This window comes from Balaenoptera acutorostrata, chromosome 18 (assembly GCF_949987535.1).
Source record: "Balaenoptera acutorostrata chromosome 18, mBalAcu1.1, whole genome shotgun sequence".
Classification (NCBI taxonomy): domain Eukaryota; kingdom Metazoa; phylum Chordata; class Mammalia; order Artiodactyla; family Balaenopteridae; genus Balaenoptera; species Balaenoptera acutorostrata.
In genome coordinates this window covers 3,326,759-3,352,894 of record NC_080081.1, presented here as the reverse complement: position 1 = coordinate 3,352,894, position 26,136 = coordinate 3,326,759, and the positions used below count along the sequence as shown (strand labels likewise).

The 26,136-nt window shown below is 43.0% G+C and overlaps 1 protein-coding gene across 1 annotated transcript in view; it reads left to right on the top strand.

Annotated features, from left to right (window-relative positions):
- Positions 1-26,136, top strand: part of MYO16 (myosin XVI) — a 545,489-nt gene that overhangs the window by 461,933 nt on the left and 57,420 nt on the right. The window contains exons 29-31 of the mRNA XM_057532523.1: positions 7,386-7,482; positions 12,114-12,360; positions 14,263-14,534. Of these exons, the coding sequence (XP_057388506.1) occupies positions 7,386-7,482; positions 12,114-12,360; positions 14,263-14,534 (616 nt within the window). The remainder of the gene's footprint in view (positions 1-7,385; positions 7,483-12,113; positions 12,361-14,262; positions 14,535-26,136) is intronic.

Sequence of the window (26,136 nt, the reverse complement as noted above, 5' to 3'; positions counted from 1 at the left end):
GAAGGATGGAGGGATGGAAGTATGGATGGAGGGATGGGTGGAAGGATGGAGGGATGGAGGGGTGGAAGGATGGATGAAGGGATTGATGGAAGGTTGGAGGGATGGATAGAGGGATGGGTAGAAGGATGGAGGGATGGGGGATGGATGGAGGGACAGATGGGTGGATGGATGAATGGTGAGTGAATAGATGGATGAGACAGACAGATGGTAGGATAGGTGGGTGAATAAATGTGAGACAGGAAAACCAGGAAAAGATATAAGATACAATGCACCTAAGTACTACGTGAAAATGATAAATAACCAGAGATGTGTGAAGGACTGTCAATAGCGTGCCTGTGGAAATGCTGGGGTTTGGGAGGCTGCTTCTGTGTGAAAGAGATTACCTGGTAGGTACAGAAAGTGCTCTGCATGGTAAAGAGGAGAAAGATCTGTGTTTTAAAGGAACACAGTGACATTCTCAGATCAGCAGGAAGAAAAACAAGTCTGATGGGTGAGAGACACAGACATCAAAACACATAAAAAAGTGTGTTGTTCTTATGATTGCCAATAAAACTATTTTAAAAACTGAACAGATTGACATTGGTAGGGCACTTTAAGAGATAGATACCAGGGCATTTTTTGAAATTCTAATATTACAGTAAAAGAAGTTGACTATTTTTAATCTAGCTATGATATATCTTGTCTTTAAATGGGAAGTATTTGTTTGAACAATGCTTAATGTTTTTAGAGCGAAGGAGATTGAAATTTTTAAAGAATCATTTTTTGTCTGTAATAACAAGCATAAAGCATTTTGCAGCAAAAATATAAGCATCCACAATAAACTATTTCTCATTAAAATATCATCTGGTAAATTATATGAGGTAATTATTAATAAAAACCTTCCAATAATATGACATACAATACATACGAGACATACGAGATAGCATCTAACATAACAATGGCAGCAGCGGTGACACCATTCAGTAAGAACTCTGTGCTCAGATGCTGTAGGCCCTTGATACTGTCTGCGCAAGCCTTGAATTGCTTTCTGCTCTCAGGGAGTATGTGGGAAGTTAGAATAACAGTCAATAGCATCTCTTTTAGAGGAGTGAAATGTGTTAGATCTTCAGAGATTAATAAAGATCATATTATGGAGGGCTTTGAATGCTAAGCCCTAAAGTATGCATTTTAGCTTAGAGGCAGTATAAAACCATGGAAGGTTTCCGGAATATTAATAAGTTGGAGGCAGTGGGCAAGGTGAGTCCAAGAGTAGGTAAAGAATTAGAGGGTGAAATAGGTCCTAGATTTTGGTTTACAATTAAACCAGAATGTGATGTCACCAGAAATGTGACATTGAACATCTTTGTTTCTTGAACTGCATGAGATGCATTTTTATAAAATTAATGAATTCATATAGTTTAAACAGGTATAGTTTTTTAAAGATTCATTTATTTGAAATAAATTAAAATTTAAATATCTGAGTTCATGTTGTAGCTCGTGTCCATTAAAATCACTTTCTCTGAAATTCGGCTTTTTCCATTTTGTCATTCCATCTACTTTCCTTCACCCAATACGTCTAAACTATGACCTTTATATTTTTCCAACATTATTCTAGTCCACAAATACTTCACAGTCAAGTTGAACATTCAGACAGGTATACCAATAATGACAAAACCGGGAATTCAGTGGTATTCTAGAGCTATCTACGAGGTACATTAGTGACATAGACACACTACTGTAATGAATTCACTGTTATAAAGTATACACTAGACTGAGAGTTCATGAAGCCATCTGTGTTTTGAAGGATGAACAGGGGCTTATCAAGTCGATGATTTAGAGAGAGATGAAGACAAATCAACAGTATACGTTAAGCCAGAGGAAAAAAACAAGTTCCCATTTTGGAACAGTAAGAACTACGATATAGTTTGAGAATAGATAAACTTGAATGCGCTGAAAAGGGATCTTACTACAGAAAGTCTAACAAACATTTCAAAAGAGTTTGAGCGTTATCCTGAAAATCATGGCCTGCTATTAAATAATTTTAAGCATGGAAGTAACATAGAGAGATGGATGTTTAGAAAGATCACTCTGAAGATAGTTCTGCCCGTGGGCTGCCAATCAGCAAGGGGTGGTCAGATGGGGGACGTCCCTAAAAAGGTGAGACCAGTGATGTGCACTTCCTGCCATGGGAACGGGAAGTGTGGGTCCCGTTACGCTCCCAAGAAGGGCAGCCCTCCTGTGCGTCTGCGCCTCTGTGATTGAAAGCAGTTGTCAGTGATGCTGATGGAGGAAAGGAGCGGCAGGGGAGGAGCCTCACAGGTGCCGTCCACACCCCTCTCTACTGCAGCGTCCAGGCCGCCTGCGCTCCATGGCAACCGCCCATCCAGCCCTTGTCTGTGCTCCTACAGCCTACGCCTCTAAAACAATCCCTGGAAACCGTAGCGGTGATTGAAACTTTCGAAGTCCTCGATGACAATTGTGTGTAATCTTTTAAAATCTGTCACGTCAAAGAAGGAAAACAAAAAAACAAAAAAACCTAATGGTTTTCTAATAAAAATAGCTATGACTCTAATTCACAGGTGGTTTACTTTTACAGGAGTCAGAAGGACGTTAACATTTTCATCTCACATAGGAGACGATGCATCTAGGAGTTGCACTCTGCGTCTAGGGAGCACAGAAGCAGAGGACTCAGTAGGAGAACATGTCAACCTCTCCTTTTCTCTGGTTGTGAGAGCATCTTTTTATAAGAGAATGCAGCCAAAATCAAGAATGTAGGTGATCTGAACATTTGGTCTCATTCAGATGAATCTTAATTTGTTGGATTTGATATAGCATACTAAGGCACTGATTACAGAGAAACCGTACATGAATTCATCACAGAGACAAAATTAAAATGGCCGACACTTTTCTCCTAGTCAGTGTCATTAATAGACAATGTAAATCCTTGAAAATTTTGGGAGCTTGTCTGGGTTTTCCTGATGAAGATAGATTCCTAGATTTATGTCCCACTAATCCATGGTATCAGTGAGAGTAGAGGCCGTAAGGACTAAAATGTATTATTCAGAATGGTTTCTGAGGAAAGAATCCGAAATACTACTAAATAGCTAATTTCATTCTTTAAGGAGAAAGAAACATTTACTAAAAGACCAGCACAGCCAAACAAATGCTAAAATTTCTAGCGAGCACCTCCAGATATAGGTGAGATAAGTCATGTGGTAAGCAATAAAAATAAAGAATGAATGAATGAATCTCCCTGTTGGATAACTGTAAAGTAAACCCAAATAGCTAAATAAAATTTTTTTTTAAATCATCCGAATGCGATGGTAGTACAATACCCAGCCATTTCCACAAAGTCTTCAGCTGTGTCTTAGCAGGACACTGGCAGTGTGGATTCAGACTCCCTTCCTCCCCTCCTCCCACTGAATCAGAAACCCAGAAGCCCTCCTCACTCACAAAGCCCTTGGCTTTACCTGTGCAGGGAGAATTTCCATGAGCGTAACCACACCAGAATCTCACGAGGAGCTTGGGAGCGGCCCCGTCCTCTGGCTCCCACCTTCCCTGTGTCTGCCTGTCTAGCATCCCACCTTCCCTCGTACGTGTCCTGTGACTCACATTCCCATCCTCTCCTCGTTATCCCAAACCGTGGATCCCAGCATCCCACCTTCCCTCGCACGTGCCCTGTGACTCACATTGCCATCCTCTACTCGTAATCCCAAACCGTGGATCCCAGCAACACCTCCTTTTTTGCTGCCTCCGAGTCTGGCCTGACAGGCAGATCTGCCATGTGAAACACTCAGACCACTTCTTAACTACCCACTCTTGAGTCCTGTGAAATTTCTAATCATTGTGAGAAAATCCATTTCATCCATGTTTACTCCCCTTCAAATTTAGCTTTCCTATGTGACCTGAAAACTGCCTATTTTCTGAAAGTACTCCACTACGAGGTTTCACTTTTTCTCATCTTCCTTGTCTTGGTGGAGGAGAGGGGTCCAGCTGAATCATTGCCCTCAACGTTCTGTCTTATGTTTTTTTCTTTTATTCCCTCCATGGTTTATCCTGTCACCTGCTGAGTTCCAGGACTTATTTCCAGCGTGATGAATGACTTCCGGGCCTGGCTTATGTGTTCATTGCCCATCATACCTTCTTTTCATCCTTGAGGACATTATCATCTGTCTCTGTGACTCATCTTATCCTAAGACCTCAGAATTCCTTGTCTTCTGTTTCTAATCTGAATCCACCTTCCCCACAACCCCACCACTTGTGAAGTGCAAGAATTCATATTCTTCAGGAGATGTAAATATACATGTGCAATGGCAAATACCTAATGCCATTGTGAATAAGTGAAACAAAGAATCATTCATAGGGTGCTGTGGGAACACAAATGAAGGTCACCCAAGCCCTACTGGACGTGGAGAAAAGGATATCAAAAATCCACCCCTGGAGGTGGGGTAAAAGATAAATAGAAGTTGGCCAACAGACAAGCAACAGTTGTAGAATCTTCCAAACCCAAATCATTGATTTCATTATACTGTCCCGCTCACAGCCAAGCCCAACAATCCATTCTCTGGCCAGTTTTAAGCAGGAACTTTATAAATTTTGAATACAGTTTCCAAAATTATTTTTATAAAAGTTAGACGGGATCCTCTTTAAATCTTCTAGTGTATACCCAGTGTTCACAGGAAAATGTCTATTCTTCACAATGTGGCCACCGGTTACATGTGTAGCCTTTTCCCTCCTCACTCTCCACAGGGCTGCACCTCAAGATGGTTTGTCGTCTTCTGTTCCTTGCCTAGTTTTTCTGTCCCACATTCATCTTTTCCCATCATCCCTGGAAAATTTTTATATCCCCAAATCTAGCACAATTCTCAAGATAAACCTACTTTGATTTTTGGAACGGCTGTTAGAAATGTCACTAGATGATCTTATTTGCAAAGCAGAAATAGAGACACAGACGTAGAGAACAAATGTATGCATACCGAGGGGAAAAGGGTTGTTGGTGGGATGAATTGGGAGATTGGGATTGATACATATACACTATTGATACTATGTATAAAATAGATAACTAATGAGAACCTACTGTATAGCACAGGGAACTCTACTCAGTGCTCTTTGGTGACCTAAATGGGAAGGAAATCCAAAAAAGAGGGGATATATGTATACGTATAGCTGATTCACTTTGCTGTACAGCAGAAACTAGCACAACATTGTAAAGCAGCTATACTCCAATAAAAATTTTAAAAATAAAATAAAACAGTTGATTAAAAAAAAAAAAGAACAGGGTAAGGAGTAAAAATAAATCATAATCCAATCCAAAACCAAAAAAAAAAGAAATGTCGCTAGAAGAGGTCTTAGTCATCCCTTCCAGCTGTCTTCCTGCCCGGGGTCTCCATTGAATTAAGGGAGTAGAACTAGAATCCAGCTCCTCCACCTCCATCCGGAGGTCTTGTCTCCATGGTGCGCTGCCTCCATATGTTCGTTCTCCACGAGTGGTCATTACTGATTCTACCCGTTCTGTAGTATTGCTGCCTATAACTCTCTGGGAGTTTCATTTTGGAACCCAAGTTTGCATGAATTTTGCTTTGGGGATTGAGTTTCCTGCAGTGAGTTGCATACCACAGTCGACAATGAACAGAAAGATGACGTGCTCCCTCCTTCCCAAAGCCTGCCTCACAGCTTTGCTCTGTGGTGCTCGCAGACAGTACCAACTGTTCTTCCTGTTGACTGCCAAAATCAGTCAGCAGTTGGGAAGAAAAAAAAAAAAAACTCTATGAATTATGGAAAATAACTAGGGAGAGAGAATGGCACTACAATGGGGGGGAAAAGTGACAATTCTCTGTGGCCACCCATTCAAGTGCCTGCCTCAAATCTCAACCAATTTAAAGAACACTAAATGAAGAAGGACATCTAGTCAACCAGGGGCCTGTGAAACAGGAGAGCGGTTGAGGGCTTGTCCTGTTCATCCAAGTGGCTAGCCCGACTGCCATAATGCAAGATTTGAGTCTCAATCTCTTGCAAAACTGCATGCTTCATTAAGATGACAAATCTTGGCTAAGGGCAGAGTTACATAAGATGGGAAGTGACAAAATATGCTCGGAGTAAACTCCGTTTCCATGTGGAAAGCTTCATAAGCTACCTCTGGCCAAAGCACTCTAATGGCAAGTCTGACCCGTCAGCCTTTTTGGTACCTAATGGTGTGTATAAATGCGCCAGCTTCGGGTGTGCCTTTGACGTCTGACACAGGCTGCGGCGGTAAGGGGTGGTGTCAGCATTTTAGTGTCCGCGGCCCATGCTTGGGAGCACACGTGTTGGTCTCTCATCTTCATGGTGTCTGTCTCAAGTGCTAAGAAGATGACTATGAACATATCACAAGGTTTGCCTGAGCTGTATTTTTTCCGTATCTAACAGGATATCACCTCTGTGTGTCTGCAGCTCTTCCTGTTAGTATTTCCCAGGCTCTTCTGCAATTATTTACGTCTGCTCCCCCTAAGAGACTCTGAGCATTTCCATTGTGAAGGGCATTTCTTACCCCTACCACAGTTCTGTGAATTCTTAGAAAATAAGCACAACACACCAGAAAATGATTTTGAAAACACATGGTTATGGCTTATTGTTATGTGTTTTTCAGAACTTTCTTTGGCAGCTCTTCTCATCAATAGCGGAACATTTGGACTGGCTTGCATACCACCAGAGCTTTTAGTAGAAACTGATTCGGTAACATGCTGAAATTCCTTTTTTAAAATTCTAGACAAGGATGTTCATTGTATAGCTACTGTTTAGGCAGGCATCTAGCAGATTACTGCTCAGAGATGACGATGTGAAGACTTTTTACTTTTGTGCTGCGGTTCTATCATTGCAGTTGTATAAACATTTGATTTATAATAACATATGGTGTAGTCGAAAAAAAATCATTGAAATGAAACAGTTTTGTGCATCACGTTTAAGTTGTTTTTGTTTTTGGTCTTTTTGTTTGTTCACTTTTCCTTTTTCACAGACGCAACCTCCCTGCTTTGAGTTGCGGAAAGAAAACGATCATAAAATAAAGATAAGGGTTTAGCTCTGGGATTTGGGAATTCATTCATGGGAACGGTTGTATCTTCCAATAAAGAGTCAAGGCCCGTGTTTTCCCTTTGCGCTGCAGGGGGCAACCACGACAGCTGTGGTGTATGGGTATTTGCAAACGTTAGTGACAATGTATACACACAGCAAACATACTTATTAGAACAAAAGCTTGGGGATTCTGACGAAATGTAAAAGTGTTACAAGAATATGGAAGATGTACTGGAATTAGTTTTGTTAGCTTTGCTTCTTCTAATCCTTTTCTGGTAAAACCTCTTGCCTGATTATTTTCCCGTTATTATTTTGGCATCTTCATGCTGTTAAATGTTTCCCTGCTGTTTGCGTTTTAGATTGGTGTTCGAAAAGTATTTCTGAAATACTGGCATGCCAACCAGCTAAATGATTTGTGCCTACAGCTGCAGAGAAAAATCATCACCTGCCAAAAAGGTAACAGTTACACACTTCGCAGTAACAGTTCAGTGACATTTCTGAACTTTGATGAGTCGGAAAATACAAAATCAGTTAGTGAACCCCCACGTTTAAATGTTAAGGGAACCTACATTATAGTGGACCTTGCCATGGCTCTATGCCCATCCATCCCATGGCGCTACCTTCAGGCAAATAAATAGATTTCAGGGGTTTCAGAAGCACTGTAGCTAAGTTTGCTATTTACTTGTCTCTAGATCAGAGTATGCAGACACAGCTCATGCTTTATTTCATGATCATTCTATCTGTAATTCTGCATCGAATTTTCACCTAAGTCATAATTTGGAAGAGGGGATATACATACCTTGTAATTTATGCATCCCTCACCTTGAAAATATTCATGCTTGCTGATCCTCCAAGAAGCACAGGGCAAGAAGAGTGTGCCATTGAACCCACAGTGGGAAAAAAAAACAACCCATGTGACACTTGGGTGCAGATCTGGAGCCAGATTCCTAGGCCACGCCAGTCAGCGCCCTTGGTATGCTAGAGTTTGGAGGACTGCCACAGCCAATTAGCCAAACCACCTTTTAAGTAATTCCATGTATGCCTTGGATAAATGCTTGACTATTTTTCCTCTGTGAAGGGATAATAATATTTGGACTGTTATCTTTGATAGCAGATAGCATCTATTTCATGTTAACTTTGAGAGTCCATTTAGAATTGTTTTTTTCTATCAAAACCCAAGTGACCGTCGAAAATAGGTACATTTTAAAAATCATAACTATGCCTCACATGAAACATACATACTTAATAGATTTTTAATTTTAATTTGCTTAATAGTTTAATTGTATTATATATCTCTAAAGAAAGGTAAAAAGGGGAGAAATTAATCTACAGGCTAACTTTTGGTGGAAGCAGCCGTGATGAGCTTAGCTCTGTAATGTATCTGAAACTATTAAAAACAAGTGCATCTCAGAGAACGCGGAAAACTGCCTTATCCTGTTCAAGCCTCTGTCTATGCGAGCCCCTGGGGGATTCCTTCAGGCACACCCCTGGCTGAAATCTCCGACGGGTCCCATCGTTTTCTGATGATAAAAAGTCCTGCTATATGCTAGTTCCTCAGGCAGACGCGGTTCAGAATTTAGCAAGTCCCGTCCATGTGAAGGTCAAAAGTCAGAATCTCGTTCCAAGTTAGATCGTCCCTCTCGGCTGTCACCTCCCAGGTGACAGCCGAGAGGGACGATCTAACTTGGAACGAGATTCTGACTTTTGACCTTCTTAGGTGCCCTCCGGGGGGAGGGAATAAGTAAGGGGACAGGGCCGCCCCTCAGTCCGACCCACACCCATGTGACCTGGCCTGGGGTTTCTCTGGCCAGCAGGCAGGCAGGGGTTAACAGGCTCTCTGCATATGTGGGCTCCTTTCAGCCCTCACCTGTGCTACCTACCTGGGAACCGCGAAATCTCTCCTTTGGACGTCACTTGGAAGTCCCCATTGACACTGCCTGTGGGCCTGGGCACTCTCCAAGAGGAAGTCTCTTTAAATGACTCCTGGCAGGCATCTGTGTCTTGATAAACGAGATCTGGTGGCCAAGAAGCACAGTTGGGGACCCTGACAAATGAGCCTCTCCCCGTAGAGCCGCCCTGCATTCAGCCCCTGGCAGCGTCGGCCTCCCAGGCCACCATGTCCTCCAAACTCCAGACCATGTGGCAGGTTCTCTGGCTGGTCCCCTGAGGCCACTTTCACCAGCGTGGTGTTCAGGGGCGGTGGGGGGGGCCTCGGGTGAGGGCGGATCTATGCAATCCTCGCTTCTCTCTGGGTTAGGGTATTCTGGCCTCTGTCACTCATCAGTGTAGGAAAGGGCTGGGCTCACAAGTCTCCTTTTGACTGTTCCCTTTGCAATTCCTTTCTGTGTGGTCAGTCCAGGCATGCCCTGGGAGCTGGTTAGAAATGCAGAGTCTCAGGCCCTGCCCTAGAACTCCTGAATCAGACTCTGCATTTGCAGCCGCAGGCTGAAAGTGGGATGGGGAGAGTCCCCTTTACAAGACCACCGCTCTACCCACCCTGGGCTGTGGAGCCAACCGAGAATTCCATTTAATACCACGTTATACATACATGGAGCGGGGTATCGCTTTCTCCTGGAAATTTTCCTACATGTAATTAGAAGGCTGCGTACCCTGTCTTCCATCAGGGGTGCCCGCTAGTAATGTCTCCTCTGGTTGGTTACAAATGTTAAGTCACTGTGCCCTATGGACCTGACACAGAAGAAATTAGCAGAACTGTAGTTCTTTTTTCACCTCTAATGATAAAAATTGAGAATGGTTTTTAAAAAGTGGATAAAACGCACAATTTCCTATTGCATAAATGAAATAATGGCTGTAAAAGCATTTTTTAAAAATTACAGGCTCTTAAATGCAAAGCATTAATTATTGATTTTTATTTTTACATCTCTTAGAATCATTGCTTCAGTCCTTTTTGCTAGTGTGAAATTCACTCAGAATTTATATCATCTGGAGTCATTTCCAGTTTTTCAAGAGTTCTCATTTTTTTCTTTGTAAATATTGGGTGGCAGAAAGCTGTAGTTACAGCTCAGTCTTAAATTTAATCATTTCAATTTCAAATTATTCCCAACAGAAGTTTCTGTCTGACTATATACCTTCATTTTATCCTGCATGAAATTGTCAGAAAGAGACAAGTATTAATTATCTATTTGTGCCAAATTTATTTGTATTAATTGTGTCTTAGTAAAGGTACAGTGTTTTAGCAACTAGTATTAATTTTTTTTTTTAATTTTCAAAGATTGCTAGTGCAAAGTGTGAGAAAACAGGGTCTGAACACAGGACAGTGGATTCCCAGGTCTACGTGGATCCAATGAATAGTCCTGCTGTAGTTGGAGGTCAGAAGTCTGGCTTGTCCTCATTAATCTTCCCTTTATTCCAAGAGATTAAACATCTTAAATATACCCTCCCATTGTCAATGTCTAGATTTTTTTTTAATGTAACAGGAATGAGCGAATGAACAGAGAACAGGCCTTCTGCTTCTCTCTCTCGCTGTGCCTGTCACATGGCTAAAATTTCTACATTTTATTCCGCATTTTTGATTCCCGGGAGTCTGAGTGTACCTTTAGCTGTTTAATTTTTTTCTCTTTTAGATTAGTTCAGCATGACTGTTTTTACAGTTATCTTAATACACTGCATTCCGAAGTAACTAAACACTTAGTACTGCCATCTGAGAAAAAGCCTTGAGCATTTTAGACGTCTGCATATTATTTGCCTCTGAAACCATAATTGTGGAAAGTTGTGTTTGCCTTTCCATCTTCTAATCGAGTAAAGGCATCTAAGTGAATATCCTAAACATATATAGATACCCACACATTTATTCTCCTATAGCCAGGGAATATTTTAAAACACTTAATATTGTATAGGATGATCACCCTTTCAGAGGAGAATAAAGTGTCTTTGTTACCCACATTGGTTTTCCCTACAATTATAGCTCTTCCTATAATCCAAACAACTCCTTCTAACCATAGAAACTTAGAATGAGAAGGGACGCATCCTAGCATCAAATCAGAATTGCTGCCCCTCATCTGTCAGCGCATCCCTGAGCAGGGGCCATCCTGTTTCTTGAACCTGCCTGGGTACCGGGAGCTGACTCTCTCCCATGAGATGCCAGATCTGTTTACAGCCTGTGCTCGTTGTTAGAAAGGTCATCCTCATATTCATCCCAAATATGCTTCCCTGCACCTTCCCTGTTGTGATCCGCTCTCTGGAGAGCTACAGATCGCATCTACATGGCTGGAAGGTAGAGTTTGGCCTCATAAGGGCAGAGATCTGAATCCCCGCTCTACCGTTCATTGGTTGTGTTTACCTGGAGGAATTTTCTCAGCCTCACTGAGCTTCTCTTTCTTTGGGTACAAAATGGAGATACTGGTACATGAATGACCATCGAGTTTGGGCACTGAAAGATGGGTTGGAGCGCCTAGCACATGGCAGTGCCTTTACATGGTGCGCGTGACTTTTATTTTCAAGTCTTACATTTGTCACTGACACATAAGTGATTTCAAAGTGTGTTCATCCACCTGTTTCCCCCAATTCTTACACGTTTTTCTAGCCCTGCTTCCCCAGAAAGCGGAAGGATGACCCATATTTCTACACAATCTCTTCCCAGAGCCTTAAATGCAGTGTTAGTTTTTCTAGGAATTAAGTCACAATCCTGTTAACAATATGTGCATGGTTTTCAAAGACTACATCCGTGAGCCTCAGACGTTTCTGTTATAATCTGATATAAAATAATGTGATTGGTGCATCCCCAAAACGGTCTGATGAGAGCTGCACCCAGAATTCTCTGGGGTTTGGACATAGTTCTTTCCATCAGTGTTCAGCCTCTGTTACCACCAGAAGGAGGGAAGCTTTCTTAGAATATTACCTGCATAATCTCATTCAGGGTGAGGATTTTTGCCTCCACTGTTACCATTACTGATTGTAGATATCTGTTTTAATATAAGATTAGAATGTTTTAGTAAAGTCCTAGACTGGATTAAATATATTTTATTTTAGAGCTGCTCCAACATAATGTATTTGGACTTGTTGATGTACATCTGGGTTTTTTGCTTTTGCTCCTCTCGTTGACCCATCATTGTGTTCTTTTACTGAAGTTATCAGAGGATTTTTAGCACGCCAGCACTTGCATCAGAAAAGGAGCATTAGACAGCAAGAGGTCACATCCATCAACAGCTTCCTGCAGATTACAGAGGACCTGGGGCTTAAGACCTATGATGCCCTGGTCGTTCAGAACGCCTCGGACATTGCCCGCGAGAATGACCGGCTCCGGAACGTAATGAATGCTACTTACCACAAAGAGAAGTTGGAGGCCAGGAACAAGCAAGAGGAAGGAACCAAAAGGTAAAGGCAGATAGTGCGCAACTTCAGTGGCCTACGTGATTGATCCTGGGGCGTCAAGAAAATGCCAATAGTCCTTGACGCAAAGTTCCATCACTCATGACCGTAGGGAGAGGAACAAGCACGTATGCATGCGCAGTGCGTTAACGTGAAACCTCCTGAGATCTGAAAGGATGCTTTTCCTGGGCTTTCCTTCCACAAAATAGATGCCCCACGTGTTAGTTTAGGTCCCATGAAATAATTGCTTCACCTACCGTGCTTGCATCACTGACCATCTCAAGCACAAAGTTTTAAGGCATCTAATCTTTCCGTCTTAGCAAAGATATATAGCTTGGCTCTCTACATCTTTATGCAAGTGTCACGTATATAAATAAGGCTGACTCCTAGAAACGTCTGAAAACCTGACCCCCAAAATGGAGAAGACACTCTAAAAACACAAAAGCAGTGAAATCAATGAATGGGTTGCCTGTATTATATTTCCCTTAGGAAACTGTCACATCTTCTTTGCCAAAAAGGAAAGCTCTGGGGAAAGATTTGTATTTTAAAGTTCACGTTGGATGCTGAGCTTGAAATAGACATGTGAAGAAAACTAAGTCCTTCTCCACTTTACCACTCTTGTCTCTCTGTGACAGACGAGGACACCCGTGATTTACCATCCTCCCTGGGTCTTTCCATCCTAATTTGCTGTCAGGGAGATGTTTGTTTTTCCATAGGAACTTAGTAATATCTAGTTGTTTGTCACCGAAAATGACCCCCCTTCGCCTTGACTGCGATGTCAAATGATTTTTTATTAAAGTGGAAGTGGTAGTGTGTCTCTCACTAATTAGCCTCAAATATCTCAGTGATTAAATACTGAAAAAATTCCCTTTGTACGGAAAACTGTAATTAAACATTACAGGGAAAACAAATTATCCACTGAGTGCCATGCTTTCATCTTCAGCTAGTTCATTTCCTATATGGGCGTCTGGCTCTGCCTGGCAGTAGATCCCAGCTCTGTTGGTGCTCTGCCACACAAAGATATAATTATAAAAACAAATGCTCGGAGACTCCTGGTAAAATGAATGCATTGGCATCTCCCTGGCACATGATTACATTGACATGTGAAGCCAGAAGGAATTTTTTTTAACCAGATAACTATTAATTTTATATGACTTCCAGAATAATATTTATTATTTTCTCTGCTGGAGCTAAACAGCCACCCCAATTTCTCAATTTCATTATGTATTCATTTGCCTGATATAAAATTAAGTGAAGAAGTATTTGTCTATTTATTTATTGAATACCAGCAGTTCACTTGGCATTGGGCAACCAGATGGAATAACAGAAGAAAAATAACAATCCTGCACATAATTAAATAATTGCTGATGGAATTTAAATGGCAAGGGAAGGAGAGAGAGAGAGACAGGGAAAATGAAAATCTTTGATGGTTTTAAGTAAAGCATCTACTCTTTTGCAAGGGCAAACAGAGATAAGTCCCAGCATTTGATGCATCAGTAACTCTCTATTAAGATGGATTTCCCAGAAATTATCATTCAGATTGAAATTCTGGTTTTTTGATTTGCTTAATAATCAGGGTGTGAAAACTTCACTCAGCAAATGCCTGATAGCAAATGTGGCACTCCTTAAGACGTCTTGGGTTCCGGTGAGATTTTTTTCCTAAAGTGATAATGATGAGGCTCGAACGTGCTTATTTATCATGAAGCAGGGGCTGGCGGGATGAAGCGGCTTCCTCTGGATGCGCCGGATACCAGGGAGCTGCACGCAGCCTCCAGCCTCGGCGGGAAGGCTGTTTACCAAAGAGCCGTGATTATGTCTGCTTGAGCCGGTTCATTGTTGCCATCTGAATAATGCATCTGGGTCTCTCTGGCGGGGCTGTTTGTGTTTGTTTCCCACACACGCACCCAGAGCTGAAGACAAGGGTGGACCCAGGCACCTCCACTGCAGCTCCGTCCCGGTCCCCATGGCGGTAGACAGCCTGGTCCAGTCCCAGGCTGGCCCATCCACCCCGCCTCCTCCTCTGCACTCGGTGCTCAGCCTGGACGACAGCAGCGGCCTCCCGTCACCACGGAAACAGCCTCCGCCCAAGCCAAAGAGGGACCCCACCACGCGGCTGAGCGCCTCCTATGAGGCCGTGAGCGCCTGCCTGTGGGCTGTCACCAAGGACTCCTCCAATGAAGGTTAGCCTCGGGGAAGGGGGACCCTGACCCCCGTTGGGTTATTGATTCTTGACTTCCGGTCTTTGAGTGCACGGTGGCAGTACTTTGCTCTAATATATTTTTAGTAGAATTAAATCCATTGTTGGCTTGCCAGGGCCCCCCCCCTTTTTAAAAAATTTTTAGTTATTGAGTTTTGGCTGTGTTGGGTCTTCGTTGCTGCACGCGGGCTTTCTCTAGTTGCGACGAGCGGGGGCTACTCTTCATTGCGGTGCACGGGCTTCTCATTGTGGTGGCTTCTCTTGTTGCAGAGCACGGGCTATAGGCACGCGGGCTCAGTAGTTGTGGCACACGGGCTCAGTAGTTGTGGCTCGCGGGCTCTAGAGTGCAGGCTCAGTAGTTGTGGCACACAGGCTTAGTTGCTCCGCAGCATGTGGGATCTTCCCGGACCAGGGCTTGAACCTGTGTCCCCTGCATTGGCAGGCAGATTCTTAACCACTGCGCCACCAGGGAAGCCCACCAGGGGCCCTTTAATCATTAAACATAAATAATATTAATTCAAATCTCTAAGCCTCTTAGGGAAAAACTACTTATGTATCATTTCCTTAACTCCTCTCCCGACTTCCATATTGAATGAGGAGCCTCAAACCAGAACAACTCAGAAAGTCGGTCACTCGTCCATGTAAACTTTTGCGAATTAAAAAACTAAAAAGATTCATCTGGCTTCCCTATTATCACAACTTAATTAAAAATTAAGCCTGCTTTATCACCACACAGTAAAGTGAAACGATTCATGCAGAGGAGAATCATGACTCAGGAAAATTCAGTGAGTGACACTTTGGGGACTAGACAACAAAGGTTTCTGCATCGGTGGTCTAGACATATTTATGCAAAACCACAGTTTATTCTCAATTAATTCTCTCATAGATTAGTTCATGTGATATTATTGCTTAATTTTTAATTTTTAGAATTGTGAAAAGCAGAGGAAGTCCTTCTTTGTAGAACATTTACTAACTTCACAGATTTTACTTATCACCCTTGGAGTATGAGGCCCTATTCTAGGCCCAGGAAGGTACACAATAAATAAAACAAACAAAGTTATCTTCCCCCATGGGGTTGGCATTCTAGTGGGGAAGACAGATGGTAAACACAATAAACAAATAAATACATGGAATATTTTAGACGATCCTGGCTGCAGAGGGAAATAGAGTAAGAGGTGGTGATGCAGGGTGAAATTCTAAACGAGATGACAGCGTGGGTTTCACTAGAAAGTATTACATGAACTGTGTGAGAGAGGAGCACAATTTCTTTGGTAAATAAACGAGGCAAAAATGCAAAAGCACAGCAAAGCCATAAGCTCCTCTTTGGGAAGAGACAGCTGACACCAAGGAGGCAGCGGGCAGACCAGGGGCTGGAGGCCCGCAGCAATGAGTCGACCCTAGTAATCTTCAAAGATGCTCTTCACCGGTTGCTTTAGAAACAGTAGATCTTCAGGAGAATGTTTTTAAAAATTGCTGTTGTCATGTATGAGTCATGTTACAGTAATGCTTAGATGGTGATGTAGCAGAAATTCATTACTTTGGGGAGAAGAGGACAAGTGTGTGTTTTTAGCATCATGGTAACAAGGCAAATAAAAACATTAGAGAAACCATCTGGAGGAGAGTCTTCAGGTGGATGCAGACGTGAACATAGATGGAAAGCAAAGGCCCTCCAAAGAAACAAGCCGTTCTTCTGTTCTCCCCAGTGTATGACACAAACTAGAAGAGGCTTATAGTCTATGCAAGTCATAAATACTCTCCCTGAGAAGGTAGGCCAGGTCCCATTTCCACCGTTATTACTTGTAGATTTCTGTAGTGGATTTACGGTGCAGATCTCTGTGTTGAAATAAGAAGATTTGGGGGGCATATTGGGAAAGGTAGAGTAGCGTCTAAAAGTATAAGCCTAATGAGATGGGAAAATGTGAAATAAAGACTCAAGACAGCATCAGAAATTGAAAAAAAAAACAATATGAAGCAAGATTGTATATAAGATGTACAGCAATGTATAGAAGATACAACGTATAGAAGATACAACGCATAGAAGATACAACGCATAGAAGATACAATGCATAGAAGATACAACGCATAGAAGATACAATGTATAGAAGATGGAGTCCCATCCAAATTTGAACACCACAGATAAACTCTATAACTTTGGATAAGCAGGCCTCAAAATAGCCTGTGAAGCCTAAAAATGCTTTCTGTTCGTGCGCACGTGAAAAGTCTACCTGCCCTGGAGTTGAGATTTTGGAGGAGTCGGGTGCCAGCTCATCACATAGTTGAGAAAGGGGGTAAAACATTGAGGATAGAATTGAGTTCTCTCATCTGGGCAGCAACAGAAGAGGTCAATTTAAAAAGTTACTCAAGAACCACAGGAGATAAAAATATACCTAAAAGCAAATGACAGGAAAAAAAGATTAATGAAGAGGAAGCAAGAAAGACCCCACGTGTAAAACTCTTGACATTCCCACTGCTGGGAGGAATCACAAGGCCCTTAAGGCTGGCTGTTTAAAATACATGATGTGATATCATCAGACTTGCAAGACGTTTATATAAATTATAGGTTCTTGGAACCTAATTTCAGCTCACATATGTGGCTCTAAGATGCTTTGGGTGTCTCCCCACTGAGGCCCACCCCGGGGGAACTCATGTTTTGGAGGCTTGTGACAGGGCCGGTCAATAAATCGGTTCCTTCTTTACTATCCACATTGTTGGTTCTTTCTTACAACGCATGATTCCTAATCCTGATGGCTTGACAGCCACCCACGCATCTCCTGCAGCTGAAGGTGAATTCCTGTGTTCAGGAATGTGCTTTAAGTGGGTCTTCAAGGATAAGAAAATTAACCTGACGGATTGGATAGAGGAGGTGTGCTGGGGGGTTTTGGTAGCCGTAGGACTGAGGCTTAGTCATTCAGATCAGCAGTGCCCTGGATTTCTAATAAACCATCCATCAGCAGTGGCTCTGGTCACCTTTACGTCATAATGACAGGAGCTGAAGGTGTCCAGAAAGTCGCCACTAACCACTTGTGGCTATTTAAGTTTAAAATAATTACAATTAAATAAAGTTTAAAATTCAGTTCCTCAGTCATTAGTGCCAAGGACTCAACAGCTGCAGCTGTGGAATTTCCCATCATCACAGAAAATTCTATCAGACAGCACTAATTTTTTTTTAATTGAAGTATAGTTGATTTACAATGCTGTGTTAGTTTCAGGTGTACAGCAAAGTGAATCAGTTATACATATACATATATCCACTCTTTTTTAGATTCTTTTCCCATATAGGTCATTACAGAACATTAAGTAGAGTTCCCTGTGCTATACAGTAGGTGCTTATTAGTTATCTATTTATATATAGTAGTGTATATATGTCAATTCAAATCTCCCAATTTATCCCTGCCCCCCCTTACCCCTTGGTAGCCGTAAGTTTGATTTCTGCATCTGTAACTCTATTTCTGTTTTGTAGATAAGTTCATTTGTACCCTTTTTTTAGATTCCACATATACGTGATATCATATGATGTTTGTCTTTCTCTGTCTGACAATTCACTCAGTATGACAATCTCTAGGTCCATCCATGTTGCTGCAAATGGCATTATAGACAGCACTGATTTTAAATTCATGTTCTCACCACGGGGGCGAGACTGAGTTTTTTACGCCTGGTGATACGTCACACAATTATCCTTCTTCTGCGTAAGATGGGAAGGAAACCTGATCACTGCATGAAGTGCTCTGTGAACACTGTTCATAAGAATAAGACCACAAATCAAGTTCAAGATCTTTTCTTTTACAAATAAAGCTGCTAGTCAATTCAGAAGGTTACAGAGTGAAAAGAGATCTGTTTGGAGAATGAAGGCCAAGAGGCAACACCTTTTATGCCCAATCCTGTTCTTATTAACACGTGCCTCTCCTAGAGGTTTTCATCCAGTATACACGGTCATAGTGAAGAGAGGCCGGCCAGAGGGCTCGTTTTTCTTCTCTACCTTTGTGCCTGAAAAGCTGGAAACAATTTTATGGGCCAGTAAATTTTAACACTTGTTTGCAAACTATTAACAAGCGAGAGCCAACTATTTGAAAGTATGATTTTTAAAAGTTTGGGGTTGCTTTTTGCAAACAGAGACTAGGAAAGGAAGAACAGGGCCGTGACTTCACTTCTTCTTTGCAGGGAAGCTGTCAGCTGAGAGCTTTTCTGAAGAGCTGAGTTTCTAAACCCAATGTGACAGCTTTCTCCCCAACACGGTGACACCTGGATGGTGAAATAGCACAAGACAGGTTTCTGGGGGGCAGCTCTAGGCGCCACCACTTAAGCCCGGTGATGTGAGATGCACACCCAGCCTCCCTCAGTCTCCAGCCACCCGTTCCTTAGAAATAACACCTGAGGAATCCGTATTTCTTAGAATTGCTGTACAACTCCCTTTGCAACAAAACACAGTTTATATGTGTAGGTACGAGAATGGTTCAGCTGTGTGGCTTAATTTGGAAATAGCGTTACATTTCTTTCCCTTTTTTATTGTCTTGTTTATAAATTTATTCTAGAATAGCACTTGACACCCAGTAAGCACTCAATAAATACTTATTAAACAAATAAATCAATATAATAGAAAAATATTTCTTTGTGCTGCTTTCATGAAAGCAGAATTAGCTTCTTATCAGTAAATCAAAATGAGCACAATTTGGCAAGGTTCAACATGTACCCTTGAGATTTGTCAGACTTGGTTTGTCAGCATTATTTTTAGCAGAATCCCCTTTATAATATTTTTTTCTATTACCTGAAATTTGACGAAAATTAGGTCCTCCGTGAACGCTGCCCTGAGAATGTGTGACAGGGCATAACAGGAGAACATAATTATGTTTCACAACTTATGGCTCATTTGTCCATTCAACACATGTTAATTCAGTGTATTCCACGAGGCTGGCCCCTCCCCCAGGGCCTTGGAGACCAGTGGGCTAGGAAAATGGGCAAACAAATTATGAGAGAGGCAGAGTAACAGCAAGGGTGCCAAAGAGCACGGAGCAAGAGGGGCTAACCCTCACTGGGACCTGTGGAAGGGTCGAGAAGGACATTTAAGAGCCCTTCCACACGTGGAGGGCAGTCAGTGGGGAAAGATGGGGCGAGAGCAAAGGTAACCAATTCATCCCTCAAAAAAATGACCTAGCAAGGTTGTAATCTATCGCAGCTCAGTAGAAGCCCTTCTTGTCCAGTTTGTAAGCTGGTTGTAAATCGATACTGACCTCACTCAAGTATGCAACAGGCCCACCAGCCAGGGAGCTGGCTTTATCCAGGCATCCTTCATGTCTTAGGTCCTGAGCAAGGCACACAGTTTTCTCTGAAACTGGGCAAAATCACACTGGGAGAGTTGGAAAACAGAGGATAACAACACACACAGATACAGGTATTTTCTTGATGAACGATCTTCTCATTTCTTTTTTCTCATAGATTTAATATGTAGGCATCTTATTCTCAGTGAGAATGGGGCCAAATAACTTGTGTCTTGAGGTAAAGTCACCGACATGCCTTAGCAAAAAACTCAAAGAGAAACTATTTTGTACAAGAAAATGTTTACCTCCTAACAGAATCTAAAAATGACACAAGTCCCTAGATCATTGCACAGTAACTCAGATAAGAGTCAAGTTTAAGAAAAAATGAGAGGGCTTGAGAATGTGGGATTTATCCCTTAAGTTACTGTTAGGACACTAAGACTTGCCCTCGAGGTGATCTGTCACCATGAAATGTCTCCCTGATCCCATCTCACTTTTACCCATAAATGCGAGGACTAGAAAAATTGTTAAGAAAACTCTTAATATAAATTCACTCTTAACAGCCCTTAAATCCTTATTTGCAAATGAACAATTAGCAAGGACTTGTGTGGACACACACAAACACACACACACACACACACACACACACACACAAAGGAATAACCATAAAACCAAATTAGAGTCTTAATTCTCTAACTGTGGTATTCTAATTTCAGTTTATGAAGAATGAAGCTTTCCAGTTCCCGCCCCAGATATTCTAATTTGGTAGCTACAGAGTAGCACAGGCACCGTGCTCCTTACATCCTCAGTAAAGCACCCCAGGTGACCTAGTATTGATGGACTGCAGACCACGCCCTACAGAACCCTGTTCTATGACTCATGACTGACTTCTGGTTCTGTAGTAATAATATGATGTTGATGGTAACAGCTGACACTTACAAGTGTTTATCATGTGACAAGCACTATGCTAAGTATCTTCAACCTTTAGAACTACCTGATGGCGTGAGACTGTCACTGTGACCCCCCTGTAGATGAGGACGTGGAGTCAGGGAGCAGTGGTGTATCCTGTCCCATGCTACACACCCAAGCAGTCCGATTCCAGAGGCCAGTCTCTCAACTGCCTCCTGACAACCCAGGCTACTTTTATTTATCATCGTTTAATTCAAAAAAGCTTTCCTCTGCATCTAAAGCACACCTTGAGGGAATATCATATCAGCTATCTATTGTTGCTTACCAGCTCCTCCAAAACTTGGATATTTAAATAAAATACGATTATTTTATTGCTGTCTCGGGTTCTGGGTGTCAGCTGGGCTCATCTGTGTGTCTGTCCCTCAGGGTCCTCCATGAAGCTGCACGTGGTGGCTGGAATCACCTGAAAGCTGGTCACTTGCATGCCTGGTGCCCATAGATGTCTAAGGACTGGGACTGCTTGCCCATCCCTGTGTCTAGGTGGTCTCTCCACCCGGTTTGTCCAGCCTGGCAGCTTCAGGGTAGCTGGACTTCTTAGGTGGACAATCAGTGTGCCCCCGGTGCCTGCTCCAGGAAGGAGAACGCCGGGCGGTCACTCTCTGACCTTTGATGAGCAGCCTTGGAAGCCACACAGCACCACTTCCACCACTGCCACCAGACAGTCTCAAAGGCGCCTCCAGGTTGAGGAAGGTGAAATAGACTCGAACTCTTGATAGGACTGGGAAAACTATCGTGGCCAATTTTTGGAAAACACAGGCTGCCTCAATCCATCCTCTGGACAAAACAATTCACATCCCTCCCATGTGCAAGATGCACTCACCCCTCTCCCATGCTCCCCAGAGCCTTATCCCATCATCACGTCAGGCTCAGGTCCAAGCCCCAAATCCCACCATCTAAATCAGGTCCAGGTATCCTGGCTGCTCAGGTAAGGCTCCTTAGGTGGGCAGCTCCTCCAGGACCGTCCCTAACTATCGAAGACAAGTTGCCTATTCTCCACACAACTAACATGTTGCTTGTGCCTTGGTTAGGATTTAGTCCTGGTGCCCGGAAATTATTTTTTTTCTTTTTTTTAATATTTTAATGAGATTCTTGTCTGCTTACATTCTTTTTATGTATGTATGTATGTATGTATGGCTGTGTTGGGTCTTCGTTTCTGTGCGAGGGCTTTCTCTAGTTGCGGCGAGCGGGGGCCACTCTTCATCGCGGCGCGCGGGCCTCTCACTATCGCGGCCTCTCCTGTTGCGGAGCACAGGCTCCAGACGCGCAGGCTCAGCAATTGTGGCTCACGGGCCCAGCTGCTCCGCGGCATGTGGGATCCTCCCAGACCAGGGCTCGAACCCGTGTCCCCTGCATTGGCAGGCAGATTCTCAACCACTGCGCCACCAGGGAAGCCCTGGAAATTATTTTCCATGGCCATTAGGTCCATGCTATGGAATCTTGGCTCACCTTTGGATATTATTTCCTCGTCCACAAGAGGTGACATGTTTGGGGCTGGTCGTTTTCTCAGCCTGATTCCTGCTCATAAAATTTTGAAGCACCAGGGCCTCTTTATTTTGTACTGATCGTATCTCTTTCAGCGCAGCTGATACAATTCCTTTAAAAGCTTTGCGAGTTTCCTGTGAATCAATTTATAATCTCCTCCTTCAGTCAAAAGCACATCCACAAATCTCTCTGAGATAATCTCCTCTCTACTTTTTCTTTCCTGCAAGATTTCTGTGGGGCAATACTCTTGATATCCTTAGATAGTCCTGTGGTTTTGTTTCTTTGAAAAGGTCCAGTGAAGCACCCCCTGAAATCTTTCTGAGGTCTTAATAAAGGGGTTCATAGTCATGACCTTGGCTTCAGCTTTAGATCATGTTTTCCTGACAATGCCCCAGATTCAATCTCTGCTTACAAGTCATTTCTTAACTTCAGAGTTATTTGCTATCCTGATGGCCCAGTGAGAAACTATTTTATTTTCAAACTCAGAAAGCCCAGGCTCCTTTATAGATAACAGTTTGTTCTTTCTTTAGCTTATCTCTTTACCCTCATTTTTCCTGCAGGAGAGTAGAAGAATCCAGGAGGCTGCTTTTACACTCGGTCTAAAGGTCTCCCTACCTAGATCATCCAGTTCCTTAAGTGTGTTGTCTGGTTTCCACAGTACTGCAGGTGACAGTGTTGCTAAACTTTCCACAAAGGTATAAAAAGGGTTATGTTTCCTTCAGCGTCCAGCATCTTTCTCACTTTCCTTTAAACATCACCAAGAGCCTTCTTGGGCGTCACGCTTCTGCTAACAGTCTCTTCAAGACTCCTCCTCCTTCCCTGGCAGTCCAGTGGGTAAGACTCCACCCTCCCAATGCAGGGGGCCCGGGTTCAATCCCTGGTTGGGGAACTGGATCCCACATGCCGCAACTAAGAAGTCTGCATGCTACAACTAAACATGCCACGACGAAGATCCCGCCTGCCTCAACTAAGACCTGGCACAGCCAAAATAAGTAAATGAATAAATAAATAAATAAATATTAAAAAAAAAAAAACAAATCCAGAAAAAACCTCCTCCAATTTCCCAAGGCTACTGCCAGGCTTTTAACGTTTGGGTTTTCTTGGTTTATAGTAGCACTCCACTTCCAGTACCAATATCTGTATTAGTTGTCTATTGCTATCTAACAAACCTCTCCAAAGTGTAGTAGCTTAAAATGACAAAGGTTTTATCATCCTCTCCCTCTCTCTCCCTCTCTCTCTCTCTCTCTCTCTCTCTCTCTCACTCTCACTCTCTCTCCCCCTCTCTCCCCATTCTACTCATTGGGTATCAGCTAAGCCCTTCTCATGCAAGCTCTCTCACAGCTGTGGTCAGACAGCGGCTGGGCCTGGGATGGTCCACAAGCTCAGTTCATTACATTTCTGGTGTCTGGGCTGGGGAAACCTGGACACCTGAGGGCTGGAGCAGATGGGGTCCTCTGGCATCTCTCTCACCTCTGGGTGGTCTCTCCACATGTTCTCCACAGCTTGGGTGCTTCAGAGTAAGCAGTCTTCTCAGAGATCAGGGCCACCAAGAGATGTGTCCCGAGAGAGGAAGAGCCAGGCAGAAGCTGCACTGCCCCTGACCCACCCTCAGCAGGCAGGCGGCATTCCTTTTGCCATATTTTACTCAGGGGGCAGTCACAGAGGTCCTTCCAGCTTCAAGGTTCTAGAAGAGCACGAAGGACTAAAAATATTGTTGAAGCCAGTTTTGTAAAATACAATCTGCCACAAGTCCTTTAAATTATTCAAATCTTCAGAACAACTCTATAATACTAATGTTAAAATTTTGTTTGGTTCATTAACTTTCTAGGAGAAGCTTATGAGTTGCTGTGTTTTAGTACATTGAAAGCCTTTGGGATAATGCTTATTAATTACAGAATTGTGCATTTTGGGTATTTTCTACTCTTAAAAGTTGGCTGCTTTGGTGAACCCTGTATAATACTGGCCTTCAAAGATATCCATTGAGTTAGAAAATTAACTTTGCTCTTTTCCATTCTCATCTGGATGTCTCCCATTTGTTTCATGTTTACAAAGTGCCAGCATCTGAGCTAAGCACTTTACGTACATTATTTTATTCCTCTGAGATGATCAGTGATATCACCATTTTATGCATGACTATACTGAAGCACAGAGAGATGTCACCAAGACCTCTTTTAAACTTATAATTTGCACCAATGCCACCCCACAAACACACACACACACACACACAGACCCAATTCTGTGACTCTTTATTATGGCCTGTAGTTTCCCACCTCATAGCATGTATCATGTTCCAACATGCTATGGAATTAACTCGTTTGTTTTATTTACTTTTTTTATTGTCTGACTTTGCCCAGGAGGGCAGAGGAAGGAAGGGGACAATTATTGTGTATTCACGAATGTGTCTCTGAATAAATACTGGTTAAATGCACGACTAAATGAATGATAGCATGAAAGGGTGGTCATGCTGGGGTTTGAATCCAAGTCCATCTGACTCCAAAGCCTTTAATTTTAACGCTAAAAGTGGAGTTGTCACTCCGAAAGTGGAGATGGATACTGTCGTATATGCAGTCATAATGAGAGAAAAGCCTGGCTGCCTTAAAACTCAGGAGCTCAGCAAAATTAGATGTGCTTATTCAGAGCAAGAATTCCTACAGATTAGCAAAGCACCAAATTGGTAAGATAGTTCAAGATTTTTGAGAAGTTTTGATATTTTAGTAAAACTGTATGTAATTTTCTAAAATTAACATCTTGGCTCCAGAGAAATTATATTTAATAAAATCTATAATTTATAGTAAAAAATATTAGAAAAAGAAGTCTTTTTGAATTTTTTGACTTAAACTTTAATAAATGTTTTGAGTCATATTTAAGTAGTTTTTCTGCCTCTTGCAAAATTAGTTCTCGCTAATATTATGCTCTTTTGTTTTTCTAAATATCTTCCTTCTTTTCAATTTACGAAGTTGCCACTTAAGTTCTTAGTGAAATACAACACTCTTGATTTCCCTGTTAAGTGTGTTAGGATTCAAATATATTAATTAACTGTAAAACAAGCCCTTGGCATCATTTTAACAACGTTCTTTTTAGAAAAATAATCTCTCCATGCATGTAGTTGTTTTCCTTGGTGTTTTGTCGTGTTCGTTTTAGACCATTTAAATAATCCAGCTTAGGTATTTCCTACAGGAAACACCCACAGGGCGCCACCTCGCTAATTTGCTTGTTCTCCCCAGTCTCCTATTTTCTCTTCTCTGAAAACCATGAGGAGCAGTTCAGCCAGTACTTAGTCCACACGCGTATCAGGCCCTTAGAGCCCAGGCGTAAGGAGGTTCCAGCGCAGATGGAAGGTGCCCACCCCGCCGCATCCCAGGCCCTTCCCGCTGCAGGCGGCTGGCAATCCTGGGCCTCCTTACTGGCCACCTTACCTCCTCCTCGGCTGGTGGGAGTTGTCCTCCCCCTCCGAGATCAAACCTGGCTTTCCCCTTGGCAGTCGTGCGAAGTGCGGGGAGACACGGACCCTGGAGGGTGGGGAGATGGGGACCCTGAGGTTGAAGAGAACCAGACCCTGGAGAGGGGAGCGACCTGGACCCTGGAGGGTGGAGGGACCCAGACCCCGGGAGTGGGGGGAGGAGAACTGGACCCTGGAGAGTGGAGGGACCCGGACCCCGCAGGGGGAGAAGAACTGGACCCTGGAGGGTGGAAGGACCCGGACCCTGCGGGGGGGGGGGGGAATGAACTGGACCCTGGAGGGTGGAGTGACCCGGACCCCGCGGGGGAGGGGAGACTGGACCCTGGAGGGAGGAGGGACCCGGACCCCGCGGGGGGGGGGGGGGAGACTGGACCCTGGAGGGTGGAGGGACGCGGACCCCGCGGGGGGGGAGGACGGGACCC